The sequence below is a fragment of the Rhinopithecus roxellana genome, chromosome 10 (assembly GCF_007565055.1).
Source record: "Rhinopithecus roxellana isolate Shanxi Qingling chromosome 10, ASM756505v1, whole genome shotgun sequence".
Lineage (NCBI taxonomy): Eukaryota > Metazoa > Chordata > Mammalia > Primates > Cercopithecidae > Rhinopithecus > Rhinopithecus roxellana.
This window is the reverse complement of record NC_044558.1, coordinates 96442708-96469495: the sequence shown is the minus strand read 5'-3', so window position 1 is coordinate 96469495 and position 26788 is coordinate 96442708. Positions and strand designations below refer to the sequence as shown.

Here is a 26788-nt window from a genome sequence, read left to right as displayed (position 1 = left end):
GATAATTTTAAAGGCTTAGGAATAAAATATGTTGTCCAATTCATCCTGTGAGTGCTGGGGACGTGGAGCAGATACAGACTGAGTGAGAGTGCCCGAGCTGATGGCCCTTGACATGGCGTGATGGCACAGGGGAGATCACCACACTATCATTCTGTGTATGGCTTAAATTTTTAATAATAAATTAAAAAAGAGACTCTGGTTTCTACTTTGTGATGTGATTTTTGTCTCATGTGCTTTTTGTTCAAGGTCAGCTACAGAATCATGCAGAACTGTGTACCCCCAAAAGCTGCAGGGACAGTAATAACGTGAGTAGGGGACCTACAGGTTCAGTCTCCTGAGCCTCCTGTGCGAGGGTGACAAGAGGCATGACCGTCGGCCCACAGCAGACCTGCTGTGTGTCACTGGATAGCCAGATTTCCCTTAGATAGGTTAAAGAAATGAGAGTGTACAGTGTGAATTAAAAGTTTAAAAAGACAGAAAACCCAATTGCAGAGCCCCAAAAGGGCAGGCAAATTCAATTAAGGGTGGGGCCAGACCTCTAGCAGCACTGTGCAGAGCAGTCCAGCTTTGTGGAATGGCACGGTGGGAGAGGTCAAAGGACAGGTCAAGCCTACTGGTTTGGAGAGGATGATATAAAAAGAGATCCCCAGAGTCCAGCCCAGTCAGGGAGTCAAGCGTGCTTGGAAGGAAGCCAGCAAGGTAGGGAACTAAGGAATGCCAGATGGACCCTACATTTGGCTCTTTGCAGGGCCTAAAAGATAAATATTTTAATGATGATGAGCAGTCACAAGCCAAGCAAAGCATTTTAAAAGCATTTCCCTCTGTATTGTGCTCAAGTGAAAGGAAGTTCTACAGGTGTATGTTTCAGAACAGCCACTCCAAACTGTCCTCTCGAGGCTCTTACCTTGGTCTGTTTCTTCTCAGTGGCATAGACAATGGAGGTACAACAGACTTCAGCAATCTTCCGGCCCTGACCGTAAAAGGACCAGCAGCAGATTTCATCCCCAATGACATCCTTTATGAATAGGACCCTTCCGTTAAAGCGCAGAGACAGCTTATCAAACAGTTCAATGTTTTTCAACATATTGTCGTCAGAATTGCTGCAAAAGAGCATTTGATACAGTGACCACAAGCTGGTAAAAACTGCCATCATTTGCCGGGCCCTTCTACATGCAGGGCCTTACTGAGCCCACTTTCTCCACTATCTCATTTCAACCTCACAAGAATCCCATGACAAACGCACTCCAATCTCAATCGCTCAAGAAGGAAAGTTAGGATCATAGAAATTAATTGCTCAAGGCTGAACCTAATAAATGGCAGACAGGCCCCCCAAAAGACAGCCCTGGCCCCTAAGCCTGAGTGCTCCTAACCATTGTGCTTGAGTGACAGCCTCTGGGCAGAGGCACCGGGTGGAGGAGAGCGCCTCACCGAGCCCCGTGAGGAGCAGAATGGCACTGCCCAAGGGAGACTCTGTATCCCAGGTCTTTTTAAAGATCTTGAGTAACCTCATTAAATCCTCCCGGCATCCCTCAAGTTCCCGAGTTAGAGCCACATGTTTTCAAGGGCCAAATGGCATTCTAGAAACCTGCATATATTGCTGGTGGGAATGTAAAATGGTGAAGCCACTTTAGAAAACAGTTTGGCAGGTCCTCGAATGATTAAACCTGGAGTTACCACATGACCCAGCAATTCTGCTCCTAGAGAAATGAAAAACATACGTCCGCACAAAGACTGCATGAATGTTCATAGCAGCATTAAAAACAATCGCCAAAAAGTGCAAACAACCCAAATGTCCATCAACTGATGAATGGGTAAAGAAAATGTGGTCCACACTGTGGAATATTATCCTGCCATAAAAGGAATGAAGTATTGATTCATGCTACAACATGGATAAACCCTGAAAACCTCTTAGGTCATCTCACTATGCTGAGCGAAGGAATCTGATCATAAAAGTCTACATATTGTGCAATTCCATTCATATAAAAATGTCCAGAACAGGCAAATTCATTAAGACAGAAAACAGATTAGTGGTTACCTAGGGCTGAGGGAAAATGGGGAGTGACTGCTAATGCATAGAGGGTTTCTTTTCAGGCAGTGAACAAGTTCTAAAATTAGATAGTGGTGATGGCCTCACAACGTGTGAATATACTAAAACCACATACTGTGAATATAATAAAAACTGTGCACTCTATAAAGATGACTTTTATGATATGTGTGAATTATAGCTCAGAGTTATACCCCTGTATCCATCTGTCTACTTATCTATCCAGGCAGAGCGGCAGAGAGGGGTCATCCTCCTCTGAAGGTACAGAGGGGCTGGGTCTGGCTAGTGTGAGTGGCGGTTCTCCTGGTAAATGGAACTGTCTTTCCCAGCTGGCGCCGTACCTGGTATATGAGTATTTGTTGTTACTTCTGTTGTAGAGCAGCTTCACGGCTGGCTGTGGGTTGTTTCAAAAGAAGAAGGCGAAGAATTATTTGGCAGGCAGGTGCAATGAACTACTGGCTTCCCATAGGGCTGGGGCCCTGAGCTGCAGCAGAAGAGGCAGACAAGCATAGCTTGCTGGCTGGAGAGGGGGACCGCATGACCCAATAGCAGAGGACAAAAGATGACCTGTAGCTTCCCATTGTGAACCCATTCTCAGGCCTCACTCAAGCAATTACACATGTTTTTATTTCAAAAGTTATTCAGAAGAACCTCCATCATTTCTGGTAGCAAAAGAAATTCCACAAGGGTGCCTCCAACATACCTTATTTGAAGTCGCTATAAGTTTTTGTTCTTCCTTGGATGAGGTGATCACAGGGACCTTGCAGAAAGGCTCATAAGTATCTTTGTTCTGCTGGAACAAAACATGCTTTCAGCCTAGGAGGCCTGCCTAGCACTGCATTTTTAAAGCTGACCTGCTGGACAGACAGGCTCTGGCAAGGGGAGATGGGGCAGTCATGGCTGGGAAGAGAGGAGGATTCTTACCACCAATGAACTAGATGAGGGAGACAGGGAGTTGGATTTCCCAGTAAGTCTGCTCTTTGTCTATGACCATTATAGGCCAGGATGCTGAGTAAGTACTAACAATGACGACCATTTCCACAGCCCAGAGCCACTCAAACATAAACCCTTGTCGTAGCAGCTGAAACATGATTTAATCAAAAGCTCCTAAAACCCCACTACGATGACTGCAGAGGAATAAAAGAAAGTATAAACCCATAAGGGGAAAAAGAATGGGAGAAGTGAGGTCAGCAGACCAGGAAAAAAAAAAAAAAAAAAAAAAGTCAGAAACTCGAGGCTGGAAAGGTCACAGGTGAGCGCTAACCAAGGAGAAGAGGAAAGCTGAAACCCGTGGGCGGAAGCACTGGGAAGATCCCCAAATCCATCTCTGTCGCCACGCAGGCAGAAGAAAGGGCAACTTTCCTGCAGTGGTTTGCACAGTAGAGGACAGGGCTGAGCTGCGATTCTGAAAATGGGGGAAGAAGTGAACATCACACTAAGTGACAAGCAACCCCAGCTCCTTCCCCTTCCAGATCCCCAAAGGCAGCTGGCCAGGCCTAGACCCATCAGCAGGAGGAGAGTAGAGGATTGCTCTTCAGGAATTCCGTCTGTTCCCCAAAATGGCTTACAGATTCTGAGAGCTGGGGGTCCCGCTGAAAAAGTCTGCCTTATCACCCACAATGCAGCCCAGTGGACAGGGACCACACATGCACAAACAAGCTTTCAGAGTCTCATTCTTTCAGCAGACAGCCAAGCATCATCAGATTACATGTGAAAAGCCTCTTAAACATGAGAGCAAAACCAAAACAAAGAGAGGAAAAGAGGAGGAGTCAGATAATGAAGGGAGAAGAAAGAAAGCAAATAGTATCATCAGACAGATGAGAGCAGATACGGCCTCCTACGAAACAAGACCAGCACCCTGTGGAAAGCAGGGCATTCGGAGAGCAAGAAAAGGCTCTTAGAAGTTAGAAAGACGGGCCGGGCGCGGTGGCTCAAGCCTGTAATCCCAGCACTTTGGGAGGCCGAGACGGGCGGATCACAAGGTCAGGAGATCGAGACCATCCTGGCTAACACGGTGAAACCCCGTCTCTACTAAAAATACAAAAACTAGCCGGGCGAGGTGGCGGGCGCCTGTAGTCCCAGCTACTCGGGAGGCTGAGGCAGGAGAATGGCGTAAACCCGGGAGGCGGAGCTTGCAGTGAGCTGAGATCCGGCCACTGCGCTCCAGTCCTGATGACAGAGCGAGACTCCGCCTCAAAAAAAAAAAAAAAAAGAAGTTAGAAAGATGATAGCAGAAATGAAAATTTGGATAGAAGGGTTGAAAATATAAAGGTGAAAAAATAAAACTTCTGAGAAAGTAGAACAAAAGGATAAAGCCAGAGACACTAAGAGGAAAGAATTAGGAGGTCAGTCCTGGAGGTCTAACCTCAGACTAATAGAAACGGGACCCAGGGGCATGTCTCCAAGACAAAGATGAAACAGAACCTCTGATGTGTCTGAACACACCAGTATGAGACTGCTGAGAACATGGGGTTGAAGTAGGAACATATATTTAGAAAATCAAGCTAACAAAACAATGAGGCAATCCCTAACTCTGGCAAACTTACAGTTCTAGAAGAAAGAAAATAATCATTGTACACTCTGTGGCTTAACTGTCAGCCATATTTATGCGTCATGATGTAAACTAAACTCTGAATTTAACCAGAACTGTGATGAACTGTACCAGGAGAATGGGAGAAGGAAGAGTATGCCTAAGCTTGGTGGGGGTGGAGGTAGGGGCAGTGCGTGAGTTAAATTCTAGTTTTCTATAGTCATGCCAGTAGATAATGTCAAAAACTGAGAATTCAATAAAGAGCAGCACAGGCGAATTATGTGGAAACATAAATGTGAACAGAAAAAACTGCTGAAAGAATTCACAGAGGTTACTGCAGGGGTGAAGGAGAGTAGGAGGGGGTATGGTGGTGTTTTTGATGTTAACCTTGCAGCACTATTTGACTTCTTGAAGGATGCATGTGCATCACTTTTAACAACGTAGTAACAATAAAAAAGTAAATGCTGCAACATTCAGTTAGATCTACAGTGAGTTCAGACTCTCAGAGTAGAGGTGGTGTGCAGTGTTATAGGTACTGGTCCGGTGCGGAGCCAAACACAGACATGTGGTGTTGGGGAGGCCCAAACAAGGGCCTCATGCACACAGACCAGATTCCTATGACAACCCAGACAACCCAAAGGGACACTTCTGATGCTCTGCCACATTGTAACTTTGTTTGAAATAAAGGGGTGTTGGCTATGTCTAGAAGCATTTTGGTTTTGTGGGATTTTACTGTCACCAGACCTGACCCCAATGGTCCTGCTCTGTCCAGCTAAGGAGTGAGGGGTGTCTGTCTGTAGAGATTATGCTGAGCTCCCAACAATGACTTTTGGGACTAGAGTAAACCCTAAGATTGGTCCCGAACACTGACCAAGTTTTACACGGCGGGGTTCGCTGCTGAAGGGTTGAGATGTATACATGAGAAGATCCAACAGCATGAGGGCTGCAAGGACTGAGACAGTAGGTGGCCTGCTGTTCCAGGGAGGCCTCTCAGGGGTCACTCTGACTGAAGGAATTGGGCTCCAGGGCAAACTCATTAACTCTCACAACATCTCAGTCAGACAGAAACCGCCCCCATTTTGCAGAGAGGGAAAATGAAGAAGGCAGGTAGGCTTGGTGCCTCTCCACCCATATGGGAAGAAAGGGTGATGCCTACTTGTAGGGCTGCCTGGCACTCTTCCACCAGGCCTTGGACCAGGTAGTACTTGGCTTCTGCTAGCAGCTCCTCGATCTCCCGGCGGCTCTCGGGTAAAGGCACCGCCCCGTCTCGAAGGTAGTTGAGTATTGTACCGAAGTGCTTCCCACAGCGGTCAATGAGGATCCAGCCTGCAGGGGGAGGAGGCAGGGGCTGGTTACACGGGCCCTCCTCTCGTGGGAGGCCCTGAGCTGAACTGGGGTGTCTCTCAGCTCCCTCTACCTCCCAGCGGAGAGTGGGACTGCCCGGAGAGTGGCAGCCTCACCTGCCCACCTGTCCACTAAGGGCTGAGGAGGCCCCCACAGCCTCCAGGCCCTGCTGACACGGCCACAACCCCAGGTAACCCTCATCTGAGGCTCTGTTGTACCTCCCGACTCTTGAGGCCCAAAAGTACACTTCTGAAGTACCCTCAAATATCCCTTAGACAAGGACATCCAAGAGGGGCTCGTGTACCACACCTGGGTAAAACAGGTCCAAATGGCCACATCCCAAGGACAGAAGAAAGACTTCTGGGGTAAAAAATAGCTACTTCCTCTTTCTACAAAGCTTCCCTCAAACTGGCACGTAACAGAGCCATTTCTAAGAATGCACAAGTCTCACCCTTGCAGACTGTGACCTCTGGCTCCCAAGGCTGAGCCCCAGACACTGACCAGCACCAACACAGGAAGTCCTATCCCACAACTTCCTGCAACAAGCACTTAGTGGCTACTGAATGACCAAGACAGACCCCACCCTCAAGCAGCTCGGTCAACACGGGGAGACAGAACCAGCTTTTATTGGATATGGAGAAAGGTCCCAACTGCTGACCAAATCCAGGCACTGTGAAATTTTCTTGGGGGTAGGGGCCAGGAAAACTCTATTCTGCTGCTCAATGTTCTTTCTAATCTTGTCACTGAGCCGGCATTCCTCCACTAGAGATCCTGAGGGTTTTCAGAACCCCTCTACTGAAATGCAGTGTCTCTGGGAGTGGTGTTTGGAGAAGACAGGACTGGAGCCTAGGAGCAGGAAGTACCAAAAAGGGAGGCAGGAATGGAGCAAAGACCAAGTGTCTCCCAACAGCAAATGTGAGCCTCTAAAAAGAAGCCAGACAGATGAGAGGGTGAAGTCGAGGCCTTCTGACAAGCAGGGCGACCTCCGGCAAGGGGTGTCCCCATGGCTCCTGCCCCGCATTACAGGTGGAAAATGCCAGTGCCGTGAGGAGGCTTCAGTAGGAATCGGTCACTTTATGCTCCCACCTTCCTCCCCACTTTGGGAGAAGGGCCAGTATTTCCACTCCTAACAACACTGTGCCCTGCTCCATATCCTCCTCAGATTGGGCCCTACTGATCCCGGGCCTTGGATCAGTGGCAGAGGCCAGCAAAAGTTGAGAGCAGCAAACGCATCTTTTTCACAATCCAAAGGCATAAATCGGCCTGCTTTCCCCTACCCCTTAACCTGGCAAGTCCAGTCCCTGCCAAGTGCCCTCTCATGGTTTTAGGGCACAGTTTGGTATTCTTTGCATCATTTGCTGCCAGGAAAGTTGATAATAGGGCCGTTTCCAGGTTCCCCTGATGGAACAGCTCAGCCTAAAGTTCCTGGGCCTTTTCTTAAAGGAACGGTCCCAGCCCTCCAGCGGCTTCCACTTCCTACTTCCACACTGCTCCAATTTCCTGGGTAGGTGGGAAGAATACCCCAACTTGGGGAAAATGCAATACAAATGTGTAGCCCCGAGTCAACTCCTGGTTTCAGGGAAGAAAAAGGCCTTCCCAGGCATAGTAAATCACATCACCCTGACAGTGACCTCCAAATGTGATCCCACCCCACTTCTTTCTACATCTGAGACAACAAAATACGGAATTAATATCTTATGCAACCCAGATGCCTCCGGGGCCAGTAAGCAGCATAAATGAGTGCAGCTGGGCGGGGCTGAGGCTGGGGCTGACAGGACAGCATTTGCCCTGCCCCCAAGAGGGGCAGGCTCTTCCCACTCCAGCCAAGAGTGGCCAGGCAGGAATGTGGGCCCAAGAGCTGTGAGCTCTGATGTTCCTATGCAATGCCAGAAACGCAGATTTTTCTGTGAATTCCCTGATTTTTAAAGGATGGTAACTAATTAAAACAAAACTAAACTGTCATCAACCCACCACAAGGCAAACAAAACACATCTGCAGGTGAACTGGGCTGGCAGTCTACCAGCTCGAGGCCTCTGTGCTGCATACACCAAGTACGTTTCTCTCAGAAGGCTGACAAGGCATGGAAAGACTGTATTACCTTTCCACCAGTTCTTTTTTGAGGGGAGCTCATTCCCTTGCATTTTCCACGGATAAAACAGAGGTTCAGAGAGGTTCAGCGCCATTCCCAAGCAGAGGCGGCAGGACTAGACCACAAAGAAAAAGTAAAGCACTCATAGGAAAACTCCTTTCACCAGAATTGAAAAGATGAATAGGATTCAGCTCAGCTGCACAGGGGAGGAAGCTTCCATGCTCTGCCTTTGATGCCTGTAGAACTCAAGCTTCTTGGAAGACCCAGGGCCCTGAAATCAATTATCCAAGTGATAGCCCAGAGTTCCCATAAACGAACAGGCAGACCGTGACACTGGGCTCCGGCTCAAGAATGCCGTCAGGAAATGCTCGTGGCGAAGGAATCATACTTTGGACAAATAAGGGCAAGGGAGCCAGGCACACTCTCCAGGAGGTTTCAATCAGCATTTTGACTTTAAGATACTGTGGTCGCTTTCAAAGCAGGGAGTAATCCCTTTGAAAGTCAGCTCAAATGCCTAGCATGTAGAAAGGCAAATGGAAGTCAAGCAGCTCCTCACATGTGGGGGGTCTCTCTCCTGCTGCCACGGGGCACGAGGGCTATTAGGAAGGCTGGCCAACTCAGGGCAGCCTGTCATCCCACGACCCATTAGGCAAGGCTGGAGAGCAGAACTGACCGGACCACACTGGGCAGCACTGGACTTGGGCTCCAGGACGTCCTCAGCACAGCACAGCACAGCACAGCACAGCACAGCATTAAGTGCTGGAAACCCAGCTCTGATAGCTTCTTGCTGGATGACACTGGTGCTTCATTTTACCTCTGTCTAGCAGTTTTCTCTTCTACAAACGATCTCACAGGGTTGAGATAAAAATATGATGAAAGAATGTACAGAAGGCACACAGCACAATGCTGGGTCTACCAACAGCACTCAAAAGCAGCTATGGGTCTTTGACAATGTCATCTCTCATGATTATTGCTGGAAGCAGAGCAGCAGCATCCAGAGGCAGCAAGGTCCAGCCCCCAGGACGGAGTTGGTGTTGCTTTCAGTGACCCAAAGGAGGAGAAGGCTGCTCTGGGGGTCAGGGGGATTGAGCCACTAGGCTCCCCTCCACCCCGCCCCGTGAGCATACAATGTGCTTCCTCTCTCCCTGGATGTCTGACCTCTCCTTTCCCTTCTCCCACCGCCTCCAGAGAACCTTCACTGACCCCTTTGCCATCCTAAGGTATTTATACTCTATACTTTTGTGCTTCGCAAACACCCCTGATCATAAATGCCACCCAAGGTACTTGTGAAAAATTCAGATTCTAGGAACCTGCCTCATACCTGATCAGAATCCCTAGGGCAGGGTCTCCAACCTGAGCACTTTGACATTTTGGACCAGATAATTCTTAGTTGTGAGAGGCTGCCCCGTACATTGTAGGGTATTTAGTTGCATCCCTGGCCTCTACTCACTCGATGCCAGGAGCAACACCATCCCCAAGACGGGACAACCAAAAATGTCTCTGGACATTGCTCAATGTCCCAAAAAATCACCCACTGGTTGGGCATCACTGAGGTAGATCAAGGACCTAGGTGTAAAAAAGCAATTTAAACTTTGAGGTATCAAAAAGCCCCGTTACAAAAGCTCAGACAAGTCAGACTGGGAGAAGATATCTACAGCAGACCCCAAAGAAATAGGATCCAGAATATGAACTTCTAAAAGTAATAAGAAAAGAAAAACACAAATGTGTAAACAAGATGCAATCAAGCAGTTAAAAGATTAAACTCAAAAGACCAATAAGCATAAAAACATGCTCAATGTACCAGACATTAGGAAATACTGAATAAAACAAGGTACCGTATCATACTCACCAGATTTGCAATAATTAAAAGGTTGGACAGTGCCAAGGGTTGGCAAAACCAGACTTCTGCAGGGAGTAGAAGTTGCCATAACCACTGCAGAAGGGACTCCTGCAATATCTAAGGGAGTAGAAGATGCTGTCCCAGTTCCCCTGCTGGGAATAAACTCTAGGGCTGAGCTCCCAACCGTGGGTAAGATCTTAAAGCCACAGCCCCTGAGATGGCTGGGTGGGGTCTAGGGAGTCCAGAACCCTCTCATTTGCCAAAGTGAAAATATGATCGTCTACATGCGCCATGATGTGGCAAAAGCTGAGCAGCATCACACAGAGCAACTCCCATGCTGAGGGAAAGTGTTCAAGGATGTTCACATTCCTAGCAGTGAACACCGCAAACCCTCTAATGATCATCAACAGAATATGGCTCCGGCAGCGGCTGTATGCTTCTAGAATGGACACTCTACCACCAGGAAATGTGTGAACAAGAGCTATTTCGTTGTGGATTGTTCTCACAAGCATAATGCTACATAAGCAAAAGCAAAGCAGATACAAACTGTAGAGCACCATTGACATCATGTTTAAAAGCACATCAATAGCGCCTTGTTTAGGGACATGCACAGCTATAGCAAGAGTAATACCTGGAAAGATCGACACCTGTGGTTCTCAACGCTGGTTGCACACTAGAATCACCCAGACAGCTCTTCAAAGTCCTACTGCCCAGGCCACACCCTGGCTGGGACCCAGGCACCAGTACTGACCTCCTCAGGTGACTCACTCTGTAGCCAAGCTTGAGATACATTTGGTGACCCCAAATGCTTACCTTTGGAAGGGAGAGGGACAAACAGAGAAGGTACAGAGGGGCCCCACAGGTACAGGTCATACTTTATGCCCGGACTGAGCCTGGTGGCACAGGTGAGTTTGTTGTATTATTCACAATTTAAAAGCTCTGAGGTACTTTGGAATTTTACAAAAGAGCATCGTCATGGAAGGCAGAAGGGCTGCAGATCTCAGGGAAGCCCTCAGGAACTGCAGTTTTCCCATGGATCAGACTGATTTCTAGGGGAGGTGCGATCACAAAATGAATGACTCTTCAACCTAGGGTACGCACTCATTCCAAAATACATTAGCAAGACATCAGAAAACATACAACGGGGGGAAGTATCGTGCCAAGCAACAGGGATGAAACAGACACTACAGGCAAATGATGAACGGATGCATTGTGAAAGGCGCTACCTAAATCCGTGAACCAATGGTGACGCTGACAAGGAGTCAGGTGAAAATTCTAGCATTGTGGGAACTGAACCTTTCCAGGAAGAGTCTGGGAAGGGCATGCTCACTGCCGCAGTGTCCTCTTCTTCTCAGAAAAGCCATCCCATGGGGGTCGTGTGGAACTGCAGCACGCTCATCCCTGAAGGACAAGGCAGGCACCCTCTCCCGACATGCTGCTAAGACCTGCTTCTCTGTAGCCCCTCAGCAACACTCATCCCCCCAACATTTACACTCGGAACAAAAGCCATAATTGACAGTTCCCATTTACTGAGTTCTCCCAACATCTCAGGCCCTGTGGCAAGCGCTTTCTCATGTCCTCACTCAATCCCCGACTCTGCAAAGCATTTTCATTCACAACTGGGGAAGGAGGAAAGAGGTTCAGAGAAAAAGCCACTTGTCCAATATCACATGGCCAGTAAATGGCAAATAGGCCAAGATTAGCACAACGTGTAGACAGGGCTCCATAAATGTCAACTGTGACTGTGACATGCAGCAGAGCCAGGACTTAACCCAGGCCTGGCTAACATCAACACCCAAGTTCTTCTTGGTTTAGGAGTTACCTGCACACAGTACAAAACTCAAACAGGTAGAAGGGTCCGGAGCAAAAAGGAGACTATTTCCCCCATGCTGGATGCCAGGTCCTCTCTCCTGAAGCAATCACTTTCTCGGGCAACATGACACATCCCCTGTTCAGGACCTTCAAAGCCCGTCCTTTAACCAGCAAGCTGTACTGCTGGCTTCACTGCCTGGCTGAGCTGCACTTGGCATTTCTGCCTATTTGTAGCAAACTTCATTGCAGCTGACAGGCTTCCAGCCTGTAGGCCAGGATGGAGCTGCAAGATGCAGGGCGTCTATCCCAATTTGTAGACCCAAGAGTGCATTTGAGGCAACCTGCAGGCCATGGGTCAGGCTGTGCATTGCTCTCTCCAAGGACCAACAGGATCACTCTGCCAGGCACAGACAACGGCTGGAAGGCCAGATACCCAGCCTACTATCCCAGGCCTTCACGAGGGCCCCCACCAGAGGGCTTTAGCACAAAGCCAGCAGTTAACTCGTAAGGATGCCACACTCAAACGATCTGGCCTGGGACCAGGGCCACATCTAGCCATGCACAGCAGGCAGTAAGAGCCAGCAAGTCCTGGGTTCAGCAGCTTCACCTTTTCTAGTCCCATCAGCTTTTGAAAAAGCATTTCACCTCTGAGATGGGGACTCCTCACTTGGAATGGTAACAACAGTATCCACCCCTGGAATGGTTATGGTGAGGATTAAATGAAATACCCATTGGCTGCATGTGGTGGCTCACGCCTGTAATCCCAACACTTTGGGAGGCTGAGGTAGGAGGATAGCTTGAGCCCAGGAGTTCAAGGCCAGCTTGGACAACATAATGAGGCCCCATCTCCACAAAAATTCTAAAAAATTAGCTGGGTTTGGTGGTGCATGCCTGTAGTCCCAGTTACACAGGAGGCTGAGGTGGGAGGATTGCTTGAGCCCAGGAGATGGAGGCTGCAGTGAGCTATGATGGCACTACTGCACTTCAGCCTGGGTGACACAGCAAGACCCTGTCTCAAAAAAAAAGAAAAAAAAAAAAGAAAAGAAAAGAATGCCCCATAAAGTGCCATACCATGAGCTTTTCATAATCTTATGAAGCAGGGGCTGAGCTCCAGTGACATGAAAGAAGCCACAGTTTGCAGTGTCAAAATGACACTGTGTCCCCCAAGAACCTGGGTTTTCCAGGCAGCACCAGGCAAAAAACATCTCATAGCAGGCATTTAGAAGGTGAGCAGTCCTGCCAGTACCACTCACACGTTCTGTCCAGTCGGGGACAGGCAGACTGACGAGTCCGTTTCTTTTTTGATATGGCATCAGGCCACCAAGACGAGGCCTTTTGAGGAGAAGAGGCGTCCACTCAGCTTTCGAGGCAACTCAGCAGCCTTTCCCTGAGCCCCTCCAGAGACTGGGTAGGGTACAAGAAAAACCACAACAATCCTGGTTCTCAGAAAACGCCTGCTTCCTCCAGCAGCTGGGGTGCTATTGTCTTGATTTCCACAGATACTCTCGGGCCATGTTGGGTGTGGCACAGCAAAGGGGATCCTCCCACTCATAAAAAGCTAAGTGTGAAATGGCAGCTCTGGGGCTCCAACCTCAGTTCACTGCTGCCTGAACAGAAACCGGAGTTCACGGAAAGCAGAACCTCCAGCCCCACACCCTGGTCTTCCCCAGGGCACAGAGAGAAATGCCCTCACCAGTGGGCAGCCCAAGCTTCGGCCCTCTTAGGATCAGAGAATGAACTGGGGGACACCAGGCTTGGGTACCCCAGTCCCACCCACTTATGTGAAAACTCACTCACCCTCCCAAGTCAATGTCCCTGGAAAGGTGGGGCAGCAGCATAGAAGGCCAGTCTCAGAAACAGGAAAGCGGGGTCAAGGTCAAGCCAGGCTGTACCCTGGCCTGGTCTTAAGCAATCTCAGGCCAAAGAATGAAGGATGGAGCTATTTTTAAACCTCATGCGACCTGCTGGTAAACCCAGCCAGGTAAGGATGAAGCCCCGTTGCCAGTGGCTCCTTGATGGTTCCAGGTGGGTAGGAAGTAGTTATGAAAGACCCCTCTAAATGATTCATTGCCTTTTTTTTTTGAGATGGAGTCTTGCTCTGTTGCCCAGGCTGGAGTGCAGTGGCATGATCTCAGCTCACTAAAAGCTCCGCCTCCTGGGTTCACATTATTCTCTTGCCTCAGCCTCCCAAGTAGCTGGGACTACAGGCGTCCGCCACCACACCTGGCTACTTTTTTTATTTTTAGTAAAGACGGGGTTTCAGCGTGTTAGCCAGGATGGTCTCGATCTCCTGACCTCGTGATCTGCCCATCTCGGCTTCCCAAAGTGCTGGGATTACAGGCGTGAGCCACCGTGCCCAGCCGATTCTTTGCCTTTTACTAACACGACTTTTCACAAGAAAAACGTGTGTGCGTGTATTTATGTGTGTATATATATATGTATATATATATGCATACACATATACACACATGCATTGACTATATATGGATGAATACTTACTATGTGCCAATGGCCCCAAAGGGCAGGTATCGTCATGCCCATTTCATTAGAGGAAGAAAATGAGACCAAAAGGTTCTGCCACTTGGTTAGGATCACCAGATACTAACTGGGGAGCTGGGGCTCAAACCCAGGTCGGTCTTTGTCAAGACCCCATCTTGGGGGGACAAGGGTCCAGGGAAGACACCTCTCTCTCTCCCAGGCTTGAGTTTCACTCTGAAGCCACAGAAGCATGGCAGAGACAAGCAAGCTAAGGCCTGGGTGAGGAAGTAACTTTCTCAAAGTAACACAGCAAACCAACAACGAAGTCAAGATGGTGGGAGTCCCTGACCAGCTGCCTCCTACATATCTTCAGGTCTTGACTTAAATGTCACTTCCTTAGGGAAGCTCTCCTGGACCACAAAACGCATGGCCAGGGGCAGGCACGTGGCAGGTGAGCTTACCTTCACTGTCGGTGAGCACTTCCATGCGCCCGCTGAACATGGCCTTCAGCATGGTGTCCTGCTTGGTCAGCGTCTGCATGGTGGTATAGTAGAGGGCTCCACCCACGTTCAGCTTCACGTATTTGGAGCTGGGGCTCGTGCCCTTGAAGGAAGTGGTGCGGGTAGCAGCCGCTGGCACCGCTGAGCTCACCACACTTTCTCCTGACATCTCTTCCTGCCAGTAGAGAGGACACAGGGTCATGACATCAGACCTGGTTGACTGCTTTCAGCCTGTGGATTCAATCTGGCCTCCAGATGTGTTTTGCTTGGGCCACGCATACACAGCATTTAAAACTTTGCTTCCAATGTGGACAACTAAGGAGCGCTCACAGAAAAATCTGGACTTCCGGCTTCTCTTAAAATCAGAGGCCAACTGGACTAGCAGGGGAACAACTGGTGGGAGCTGGGGTATTGGATGCCCCCTAGAGAAGGCCATGCATCCCCTGGTTTGTCCCAAAACCCACCCAGATAGCCTCATACACTGACCTTGCCTGCCGACCCTGCAGGCATAAGTGTGCCACTAACTCTTAATAAGCACCTCCTTCCTGCCTGGCACCTGTATACATGAACACCCTGGCTGCACCCTAAAGCAGCCTAAAGCACTGCCCAGGTCTCTTTACATTTCCTTACTGCCATGCATCACCGAATAGCTAAGTGTCATCTTTCAGCTGCATCACAGATGAAATAAGCTTTTATGAAGTTGAATGGGATTCCAGCTCACACTCCTATCACTTCCCGTGGGGAGAAGGTGTTTCTGAGGACTAAACAACAGACATGGAAACTTTTGGAACCCAGTTATTGCAAAATTAGACCTCCTAGACTAGTGCTGCCCAAAAGAGCAAGATTCCACTACAATCTCCCTGATAGCATGGCCGACTCTCTGGCACATCTCAAAGAAACGGATACAGTGGCTGATTTACGCAGGCCTGGAAAATGAGACCGGTATCCGGCACATGTGAACTCAGAGAAGACATGTCTGAAATGAACAGGTAAAATTGTAGAGCTGGAGATGTGTAAGGGTGGGCAGAATCTTTGCTGAATCTGGGGTAGGCCCCCACAGCTGGCCTTACCGTTCCCATTGAACATCAACAGTTTCTCACAGCACATCACCATCAGACAAGGCCACTCTGTGACCTTGCAACAAGACAAAAACAGGACCATTCAATCATGTCTGAACACAGACAAAAACATAAACATTATCCAAAATACAAAAATGACCAAAGATCCCCTATCCTGGCTAATACGAGTTACAGCCACTGCTTTACCAATGAGAGGTTTAGCCTCCTTCCATTCTTCCTGCTTTCAAGTCAGGAATCACTGAGACCCAATCACAGAATTAGCACTGCTTCCCAGCAGCATCCAACACAGAGCAAAGCCCCACTTCTCTGAACTCTCTCTCAAATCACCCAACACAAGCCCAGCCCTTCTCTGAGATGTCCCACAGTTCTCCCCCAATGCAACAAGGAAATAAACCCAGCTTTGCTTGACCACAGGTATGCTCCTCGTGGTTTTTGGCTGCAGGGCACTGACAGCACATAACTTTTTTGAACTATTCCCTGAAACTGAAAAAGAATTGTCTAGCTTTTCCAGATTTTCTATAATGAATGAGTACTACGATTATAACTGGTAAAACAGAAGCATTATTTTTGTAAACGGGACGGGAAGTAAAGGGTGGCAGCCTGCAACAGCAGAGGCAACGCAACAGTCACAGACAATATTCAATTCAAGGTTATTCAACTCTTCTGGCCAACTCTCCCCACCTCCATGGCACCCAACAGTGGCCTGGATATCACCTGCCAGGTCAGGGCCTTGCAGAGTGAAACAGAGAAAGAAGAGCCTCCTGGAAAGAAATGTTTTCTCAAGAAACAGTTCCTTTTTCATCAAGAAAAGTCACAAGAAAGTACATTTTCAAAAGCTCAGGCTTAGCTCACCTGGGGTCTTGCTGCCCGACGCCAAACACAAAAGTGGTCCAGAGGAAGCAGTCACCCCCCCTTGTAGCTGTCCTCTGACATCAGTCCCCAGAGACCTCACACTAACAGTTATGACCAGCTGCCTCCCTCAGAAAAATCCTTTGTCCATGGGATGACAGGAGTAGCTTATGGAAATAGAGTTTCCAAAAACTGTGAAGACCTCAAAAGAGGGGGAGAAAAAAGCTTATGGTCATGGGTGAGGGTATGTGTTAAGGAAATTTACCCCAAAATGCAAATGATCTAGCATTTTGGAAGCTGCCTATCATGAAACAGACAACAAAGTACATGAAGTATACTTCATGTAAAGTCAAAGTACAGTAAATACATGATATGAAGGATTTTTTTCTAATGCCATACTTGTATAGGACACTTATAATGAATGGAGTGTGTAGGCCTGAAAATTGTTCTGGGTGAGCAAACAGTGAGTGAATGTGAAGGCCTAGGACATTACTGCACACAACTGCAGCTTTATCAACACTGCACGGGAAGGCCATGTGAAGACCTAGGACATTACTGCACACTACTGCAGCTTTATCAACACTGCACGGGAAGGCCATGTGAAGACCTAGGACATTACTGCACACTACTGCAGCTTTATCAACACTGCACGGGAAGGCCATGTGAAGACCTAGGACATTACTGCACACTACTGCAGCTTTATCAACACTGCACGGGAAGGCCATGTGAAGACCTAGGACATTACTGCACACTACTGCAGCTTTATCAACACTGCACGGGAAGGCCATGTGAAGACCTAGGACATTACTGCACACTACTGCAGCTTTATCAACACTGCACGGGAAGGCCACACTACATTTATTTAAATTTTTTTTCTTTCAATATAAGTTAAGCTTTGCCTACTATAACTTTTTACTTCAAAAACTTTTTAATTTTTTTTAACTTTTGGATCCTTTTGTAATAACACAGCTTAAAACACATATTGTACGGCTTTACAAAAATACTTTCTTTATATCCTTACTCTATAAGCTTTTAATTTTTAAACTTTTTTGTTCAAAACTACAAAATACACACACATGAGCCTAGCCTACACAGGGTCAGGATTGTCAGTATCACTGTCCTCCGCATCCTGTCTCACTAGAAGGTCGTCAGGGACAGTGACAGGCATGGAACTGTCATCTCCCATAACAATCCCTTCTTCTGGAATACCTCCAGAAGCACCTGCCTGAGGCTGTTTTACAGTTTTCACTTTAAAACAAAAAAAGCAAGAAGGAGTATAGCAGTATATTCTAAAATAACCATTAATAGTAAATACATTAACCAGTGATATATCAAGTTTACTATTATCAACTATGATGTACTGTACATAATTGTATGTGCTAGACTTTTATACAACTGGCAGCAAAGTAGTTCTGTTTACACCAGCATCACCACAAACACGTAATATGTTGTGCTACAACTGAAATGACAGCTAGAGTATCACCAGGTTATAGGAATTTTCCAGTTCCATTATAATCTTAAGGGATTGTTATATATGCAGTCTGTCACTAACCAAACTGTCATTATGTGGTGCATGACTGTACCTTTTTTGGCTTTCCAATACCTTTTTAAAGATAATTTGCACATAATAAAGTATATTTTAAGAGTACAGTTTGATGTGTTTTGGTCCATACTTGCACCTGTGTAGCCCCCACTCCAATCAAGCTGTCTTGGAACATTTCCATGGCTCCAGAAAGCCCCTGGATGTCCCCTGACCACTTAATTTCTACCACCACATGCCTTTTACAAATCCAAACAATGCTGGAAGACAGCTACAGTTATTTCCATTTTGTGGATTTGGATGCCACAGCCCCGACAGGGTCAGTCACTCTCAAGCTAGGAGTTGAGTCAGTGATGGGGCCAGTGAAGGACATGGGCAAGTGGTGGCTGGCCCAGAGCCCATCACACCTAGTAGATTGAGAGCTATGATATATAAGCTGAGAAAGGTCAGCCTCACCTCCCGTCTTTAAAAAGTACAAAAAGCCCTGAAAATAGTTGTGAGGTAAAGTGTGGCGAAGGGTTTGGAGTCAGACCCGTGTGTAAGGCCCCAGCCCTGCCACTTAGTAGCTGTGTCCAGGGCCAACAGCCTCACCTCCCTCACAGGGCTCCCTGGCTCTGAGTAAACACTCGGACATGAAACACTCAAATTATGGTAATTTGAGAATTCTCCCGAAGTCTCAAACTATCTTCTCCTCTTTGGAAACCGTGTCCAGCTCTAACGGCAGACGGCGTGACTAAAAGATAAAGGCAGGAGCCATCCTGATCTAGAATGAGGCTCCAGATTAGGCAACAAAAGCTCTGAACCTTTCCAGAGCCCACCCCCTCCAAAGGTCAGTCAGCCTAATAGTAGGCAAGGCCCCTGGGGGAAAAGTTCTGGCAGCATTCATGTCCTTGAGCCCAAGTTACAGTGAACTGAGGACACGAGGCAGTGGACCAGAAACCCCCACAGCAAATCTCTCTAGGGAGGACTCTTCCCACTGTTGCTACTGGAATCCTGCTTTTTTCCGGGGGGTGGGGGGTAGAGTTTTGCTCTTGTTGCCCAGGCTAGAGTGCAACGGCACAATCTCTGCTCACCGCAACCTCTGCCTCCCAGGTTCAAGCAATTCTCCTGCCTCAGCCTCCCGAGTAATTGGGATTATAGGCATGCGCCACCACGCCTGGCTCATTTTGTATTTTTAGTAGAGATGGGGTTTCACCATGTTGGTCAGGCTGGTCTTGAACTCCTGACCTCAGGGGATCCTCCTGTCTTGGCCTCTCAAAGTGCTGGGATTACAGGCGTGAGCCACCGCGCCCAGCTAACTTTTTGTATTTTTAGTAGAGATGGGATTTCTCCATGTTGGTCAGGCTGGTCTCGAACTCCTGACCTCAAGTGATCCACCTGCCTCAGCCTCCCAAAGTGCTGGGATTACAGGCATGAGCCACCACGCCTGGCCAGTATCCTGCTTTTTGACTTGTTTCAAAGGTTTGATTTCATTACTAATGAAGTTGGGGAGGTGAGGCAGGAGACAGCAAAATTGGTTATGTTAAACAGAGAGGCAATGAATATTGAGATACTGGCTACGGATCTGATTCAATCAGAAGTTTATTCCAGTTAAATGGTCAGTCTCCCTTCTCTCCCTCGCCCCTGAATATAATATTGCTGATTCTAAATAGGGGCTCTCCAGTTGGTAACAATCAAAATCACCCAGGAGCTCAAAACTCCTGACACCTAGGTCCTACCAAGAAAATTCTCATGTAATTGGTCTGGGATGTGTAGGCGACCGAATTTTTAAAACTTCCCCAGGAGATTTTAAAGCCCACCAAGATTACAGCCCACTGTTCTAAAAAGCACTGTACCCCTTATTTAAGCTACCATTAACTCCATGGTCTTGGCCCAGTGAATTCCTGACCTGACACATAAAAACAAACCAAAACACCACAAACCAAAGCCAGCCCCCCACTTCACAACTTCAGAGACACAGGCAGGAAGCAATTGTATGCATGCATGAAAATACAAAAATCAGCTGAAAGGGAAAAATCATAGACTGGAAAGGAGGCTCAGGCAAGTACAGTAGGAAAAAAGGCACCAAATCCCTGACCCCACGTTTTCTATACGCTTCTTTGTGCTTTGTTCTTGTGCACATGTGTGTGTTAAGGAAAACTGGATAGTCTTGGCAAGCCTGGATTGCAACCCAGTTCCACCATTTCCTTTGTGAAATTCAAGCAATTTAACCCAAGTCTCAGTTTTCTAACTTGTAAAATGGAGTGTTAAAGTCATAATCTTCAAAACCCTCAGAGAATGAATGTTAAAGTATTTGGCACCTAGTCCTTTGTGTAGTTTCCTTTGGGCCTCTAAAACTGTGGGCCCAGTGGTTCCCAACCCTGGCTACTAGAATCACCTGGGTGTACTTAAAAAACATGATGCTAGGCCAGGCACAGTGGCTCACACTTATAATCCCAGCACTTTGGGAGGCCGAGGCAGGAGGATTGCTTGAGCCCAGGAATTCGAGACCAGCCTGAGCAACATAAGACCTAATCTCCACCAAAAAAAAAAAAAATTAACCGGCCATGGTGGCACATGCCTGTAGTCCCAGCAACTCAAGAGACTGCGGTGGGAGGATTGCTTGTGGCAGGGAGGGTGAGGCTTTAGTGAGCCAAGATCAATCACACCAGTGCACTCTCCAGTCTGGGTGACAGAGCAAGACCCTGCCTCAAAAAAAAAAAAAAAAAAAACAAACTCACACACACTGGTGCTTGCCTGGGCTACACCCCAGATCAATTAATCGGTATCTTAGAGATGCGGAGGGGTGGCTGATGAGTCACTAGTGTTTAAAAAGCTCTTTGGGGGATTCTGATATGGGACCAGCGCTCACTGCCACCTAGCTAAGGTGTTTAACCAGCTTTATCTAAGAATTGCCAGGGATGTGAGGCAAAGCATCACCTCAGGGGATTCCTACAGCAAAGAAGTTTAAGAAACACTGTATTGAGGCTAGCTATAAAATCTTCCCAAACTGAGGGCATTTCTACAACTCAGAAGAGTCTGCTGTTACATTTCAACTAAGTCACATCAGTCACATAATTGCAGCATTTTACATCCAAACTTGGCTTATAAGACAGCTACCGCCAATTTCAACTGTCCCACCGAATGACGTTCTCTTCCTGTGTTTAATACACAAATTATTGGCCTATTTCTCTCAATGGTCTAGTGAGAAAGACGTTTATCATCAACCCCACTTTTTAGGGGAGAAAACTAGGAATCACACCTCTAAGAGCCCTCTGACTCCCAACTCCTATGCCCCCTTTCATTACACAGTCCAAATCAATAAATCATTAGTTTAATCCCTTGCAAGGCTTGTTGAAACAGATAGATGGGCTCCACTCCAAGAATGTCTGATTCAGTAGTCTGTGATAGGGCTTGAAAATTCAGCCATTTTGAATAAGTTACCAGGTGTTGCTCCTGGTGGGACCAAGTTTGAGAACCACTGGTTTATGCTGCCTTTTTCCACTCCGCTGGTCATTACTTTGCACAAAATGGAACAGACAAGTCAAAGTCAGATACAGGATAACTGATTTTTCTTCAGCAGCATCACTGGGACTGATTTTCCCTAAAGACTGCACTTTCCAGGGACGTGACAAACAAGCAAGCAAGAAGAAAGAAGATCTGGGCCAATTTTTGGTCATCTCTACCCAGGGACAATGAGCTATTCAGGGAACAGACCCTTGAAGATCCCAAGGAGACACACCCCACAGCTGAGAGACAGATCTTGAGACATCCTCCGGCTCCGTAGGCGTGGTCACCTCCGGCCTCAATGGAAGTTACAGATAGGTACCCAGGCGCCAGCTGAGGCACTGGACTTCGTGGCGCTGGTATCCTGACCTCAGGCCCCTGGCATCTCTCCCCAGAATTCCAAGCACTGAACGCACATCCGCCTGCTGGGCTCCCTCGATTTCTTTCCCCCACTCGCCCGTGTGTTCAGACGCACCTGGGAGCCCCTTCCCCACTTCCTGAAAACCCAGGGATTCCAGCCACAACCTCCAAAACCCCAAACGCTCCGCCCCCAGGAATTCTACCTCACCTTCTCATAACCTGCCCATTCTCCTTCATAATCCTCCAAATCCTCATTTTCCACCCCAAATGTCCGTTTTCAATTGACATCTCTTTGTTCTCCTCGCAATCACCAACTCCCATCTCCAGCCAGTGTTCAGTACTCACACGGAGACACCCCTTCCTTACGCACACACGTATCTACTCCCCAAGCCCAAATGTGCTTCCTGGATTCCAAACTGCCAGGGAACCCCCCCCCCCGAACTCCACCACCACCCCTAATTCTCCACCCAAAGCCCTTCCCCCACCCCCGGCCTTTCCCCCAACCAATCCCCCAAATGCCTCTCCACTATCGCAACTGCCCCTCATCGCACCCCCTCCTCTCGGTCCCTTCTTCTTATACTCTGCTGCTGCCCAGCTCCCTCGGCCGCCTTCAGCCCCCAGTCGGTGGGCACCGCCCTCCCTACCATGAAAAGTCGGAGGACGCAGGAGTCTCCAAACCCGGACTGTGAGAGGCAGGAAACACCCAGCTCACGCCAGCCAGGGGCGGAGGCGGGGCCGGGGCGGTAACTTCCGTTGCCCGCACCCCACTTCCGCCCCGCAGAGAGCAACGTCTTAAACCGTCGGTTGTGGGCCTAGGGAGCAGCTTTCTTTCCAACCTCCCCGGCCAGAATGGGTGCCAGCTTCTCTTGGATGGCTAGGGCATTTATCCTGCCCCTGCTATTTCAGCTGCCAGAGGGGAGGACAAGGTGTGGGGAAGTTTTTCATCCCGGGCGGAGAAGCTCTGCGGAACTGTCATTTTCCGGAACTGGATGCTTGCTTCCTGGCGGAGTTCTGAAAGCAAACACCCCGGGGCAAAATGGCGGTTGTGCCTCGGCTGCTGCCTCGGGTCTGGCAGAACTAGGGTGTTTTGGGCTGAGACAGTGGCAGCTGCGGCCCCGACCCCGAGTGCGGGGACCTCCAGCGAATAAAGGTCGGCCTGCGGGTAGCGAGTGACAACTGGGTTGTCAGTTCTCCGAGTGGTGGGGCGGGGAACTTTGAGAGAGGTGGCTCTAGGGCCGAGTCCCTGACTGGTCAGGTCGGAGGAACAAGTGCTGGGATCTGGCTTGGTTGCTCCAGGGGCTCTCTCCGCGGCCCTTTCCACCTCTTTTCACTTTTGGGACGATAGGCCTTTATAAACGGACTAATGCTGGGTGATTTGTTCCTGTGGTTGTTGATGCCGAGGAAAGACGCCGGGCCCCAGACTCACCTAAACTGGAGTTCGAATACTGTTCGCTCGCTGTGTGACCTTGGGTGAGTTCCCTCACCTCTCTGAGCCTCAGTTTCCTTCTGTGTAAATGGAGTAATTAGCAGGTTTCACAGAAGGTGTGAAATATGTTTTAGTACTGTGCCTGACACCTAGTTCTGAATATAGAAAAATTTGGTCCTAATTTGAGTCCAGCTTAGCCCCACAGGCAATCTTGCATTCTCGGCTTCTCTTTGCTTAGCCATTCTGTGAACGGGGGAGCCCTGGATCTTGTTTGTTTTACTTAGTAATAAATAATTGCTTTGGATATACATGGATTCAGATTCAAAAGCATCCACCTAGATAGTCTGCAGCTTTCAATAAATAATAGCTGTTAGTATGAGTAGTCTCTTTAAGTCCTGTTTCCTATTCTTTAAATAAAAATTAGATTATTGAGGCTGGCCACGGTGGCTCACGCCTGTAATCCTAGCACTTTGGGAGGCCAAGGCGGGCGGATCACCTGTAGTCAGAAGTTCAAGACCAGCGTGGCCAACATGGTGAAGCCCCATCTGTACTAAAAATACAGAAATTAGCCGGGCGTGGTGGCAGGCGCCTGTAATCCGAGCTATTGGGAGGCTGAAGCAGGAGAATCACTTGAACCTGGGAGGTGGAGGTTGCAGTGAGCCGAGTTCGCGCAGCTGCACTCCAGCCTGGGCAACAAAGTGAGATTCTGTCTCACAAAAACAAAAGATTATCGAGACCTGATAGAACTGTTGAAAAGACAAGTGGGTTAAATATCTGTACAGTGTCTGATACACTGTCTGCCCAGAACAAATGGTGGTGGTCATTAAACCTGGTGGCCCAGCTTTTCCTACTGTACAGGGAAAATACTCTTGGCTCAGTCAGCACTTGGTATTTATGGTGCTTCAGCTTTGGAAATACAGAGGTAAGAGAAGAGTCTGAATCCTGTCTCTTAGTTATTACAGTCTTGACTCTGCCACATGCTAATGGTCTAAACTGGACTAGAGGAGATCATGAGTGATCTTCTCATAGGATTCCTGGTCTTATTAGATGAGATCACTTATAAAGGACTTGACACATAATGGGTACTCATTTACTTTTTTAAATGATCTTGGTTGTCACCAACCTCTTATTTTCTCATCTTTCTACCTATATGATTCTTGTTTCCTTAACTCGATTGCAAGCTTCTTAAGGACAATACAGTAAAGCTCACTTACATGCTACACGCTTTCAGATATCCCTTATTAATAGTTTGCCATTTAATCCTAATCACAATGTTGTGATGACTAAGTTGAGGTACAAGAAGGGTAAATGTTGCATTTAATCCTTTTAGCAACCCTAGGACATAGACACTGTTATTACCTTCGATTTACACGTAAGGAAACTGAGGCCTAGAGAGGATAAGTAACTTGGCCAAATGTCAGATAGAATGAGTACTGAAAAGAACCAAGGCCTGCTTTCTCTGAGGCAAGACTTTTTCTGCTGCGCACAGCCTTTTCTTTGATTCTCCATGGCATTTAGCAAAATAAGTACTTAATAAACACTTGATTGTGTGTTTTATTAATTGATTAACTATAGTATACACTGTGCAGGTGGAGAAGGTGTATAGGAAAGGATGAGAAAAACTGTAAAGTGTAGGCTATTATGTGGTATAAACAGAAATCAACCAATAACCTTGAAAGGATGATAATCTCAAGGAAGGGGATAAGAGTAATTTTGTAGCCTGGGAGGCCCCCTGGGAGAAGTGAAAGTTTTAAGATTGTCTTACAGTACTTAGGCACAGTTTACATGCAACTTTGTTTTTCTTTTAGGAAGAGGCTCCCTCTTCCCCTTCTAATTCGATGTACCCTCTGCCATTGAGGCACTGTCTGCACGTCATGGAGGGAGCATATCATTGTGCTCATGGCTTAGGCCCTGCTCTTTTGCAGTCCTGAGGAGCTTGAATCTGTTAGTCTAAACAGCAGGGCCAGGAGTTCATAACCCAAGGGACAGGACTGGTGAATCTTAGTGCATTTAAGATAGGAAAAAAGTTAATGGGTGAGAAATGTCAGGCTGCCAGCATTATTTCCTACCCAGAGAACCTTAGTAACTGTCCAGATGGGAGCCTCTGCCGAAGGGTTTTTTTTTCTTTTTTTAAATCCTTGTGTCTATAAAAAACATACACCAGTTAGACTTATTGACTATACACTCTACACTGTGTGCTCAAGTACCTCCGTAGGTACTTGATACACATCATCACATTTAGTCCTCATTATCAACCTCTAAGCCAATTAATAGATGAAGATGGAAAGACTCAGGGCCAAGTGCAGTGGCTCACACCTGTAATCCTAACGTTTTGGGAGGCCAAGGCAGGAGGATCTCGAGTCCAGGAGTTTGAGACCACCAGCCTGGGCAACATAGTGAGACCCCACCTCTACGAAAAATTTAAAAACTAGCCAGATGTGGTGGTGTGTACCTGTGGTCCCAGCTACTTGAGAAGCTGAGGTGGGAGAATCGCTTGAGCCTGGGAGGTAGAAGCTGCAGTGAACCATGATTGCACCACTGCACTCCAGCTTGGATGACGGAGCGAGACCCTGCCTTGAAAAAAAAAAAAAAAAAAAAAAAAACCTTAGACATTCTCCCTATAGTTACGTGGCAGAGCTAGGGACTGGCTCCAACTCCATGTGACTCCCAAAGCCCGTGTGCCCCTCACTGTGCAGTGCTGCTTTACCATGTGCATTCTGTGGAAAATTCAGAAAATACAGATCAATTAAGGAAAATTTCCCACAATTTCAGTACCTCAGAACAGCCACTGGTAACATGTTGGTATAGTTCATGCTAGTTTTGTATCTGTGTGTGTGGGGGGGGGGGGGGGGGGGCATTTTTCTTTAGGTAATTGGGATCTTATTGGTCCACAGGCAGCCCTTTATTCACTTCTAAGGCATAAACATTTTTCCATATCATTAAAAATGTCAAACATGCTGATGCATGAGAATGACGTGAACCCGGGAGGTGGAGCTTGCAGTGAGCCGAGATCATACCACTGCACTCCTGCCTGGGCGAGAGAGCCAGACCCCATCTCAAAAAAAAAAAAAAAAAAAAAAAAAAAAAAGTCACACGTGACCGGGCGCAATGGCTCACACCTGTAATCCCAACCGAGATTGGGTGTGGTGGCAGGCACCTGTAATCCCAGCTACTTGGGAGGCTGAGGCAGGAGAATTGCTTGAACCTGGGAGCAGAGGTTGTAGTGAGCTGAAATCACGCCACTGCTCTCCAGCCTCAGCGACAGAGTGAGACTGCCTCAAAAAAAAAAAAGTCAAATATAATTTTCAATAGCTCTTTAACATTCCATGACCTTTAAGTTATTTTGCTTCTCATCACAGCTTTAATTCAACAACAACTTTGGGATTTATTTTCAACATATTCCCTTTAAAC

General features: G+C 47.7%; 2 protein-coding genes across 17 annotated transcripts in view; one reads left to right on the top strand and one right to left on the bottom strand.

The window, feature by feature from the left end:
- The window catches only part of KCTD10 (potassium channel tetramerization domain containing 10), a 29678-nt gene extending 6926 nt beyond the window's left edge, over positions 1–22752 (bottom strand). Inside the window, exons 1-6 of one of the 3 annotated variants that reach the window (XM_010379526.2) lie at positions 22596–22752; positions 14599–14812; positions 5731–5900; positions 2748–2837; positions 2386–2438; positions 905–1100 (exon numbers count right to left, since the gene is read on the bottom strand). In XM_010379526.2, coding sequence (XP_010377828.1) covers positions 905–1100; positions 2386–2438; positions 2748–2837; positions 5731–5900; positions 14599–14812; positions 22596–22598 — 726 coding nt within the window. In that variant the 5' untranslated portion in view covers positions 22599–22752. Of the gene's footprint in view, positions 1–904; positions 1101–2385; positions 2439–2747; positions 2838–5730; positions 5901–14598; positions 14813–22502 lie in introns of all 3 variants that reach the window. The other 2 variants (XM_010379530.2, XM_030938333.1) reach the window with 2 other exon arrangements.
- The window catches only part of UBE3B (ubiquitin protein ligase E3B), a 65643-nt gene continuing 61606 nt past the window's right edge, over positions 22752–26788 (top strand). For 10 of the 14 annotated variants that reach the window (XR_004059472.1, XR_004059471.1, XM_030938325.1 and 7 more), the window contains exon 1: positions 23289–23421. The gene's annotated coding sequence lies outside the window, so the exon portion shown is untranslated. Of the gene's footprint in view, positions 23422–26788 lie in introns of all 14 variants that reach the window. The other 4 variants (XM_010379505.2, XM_010379489.2, XM_010379497.2 and 1 more) reach the window with 4 other exon arrangements.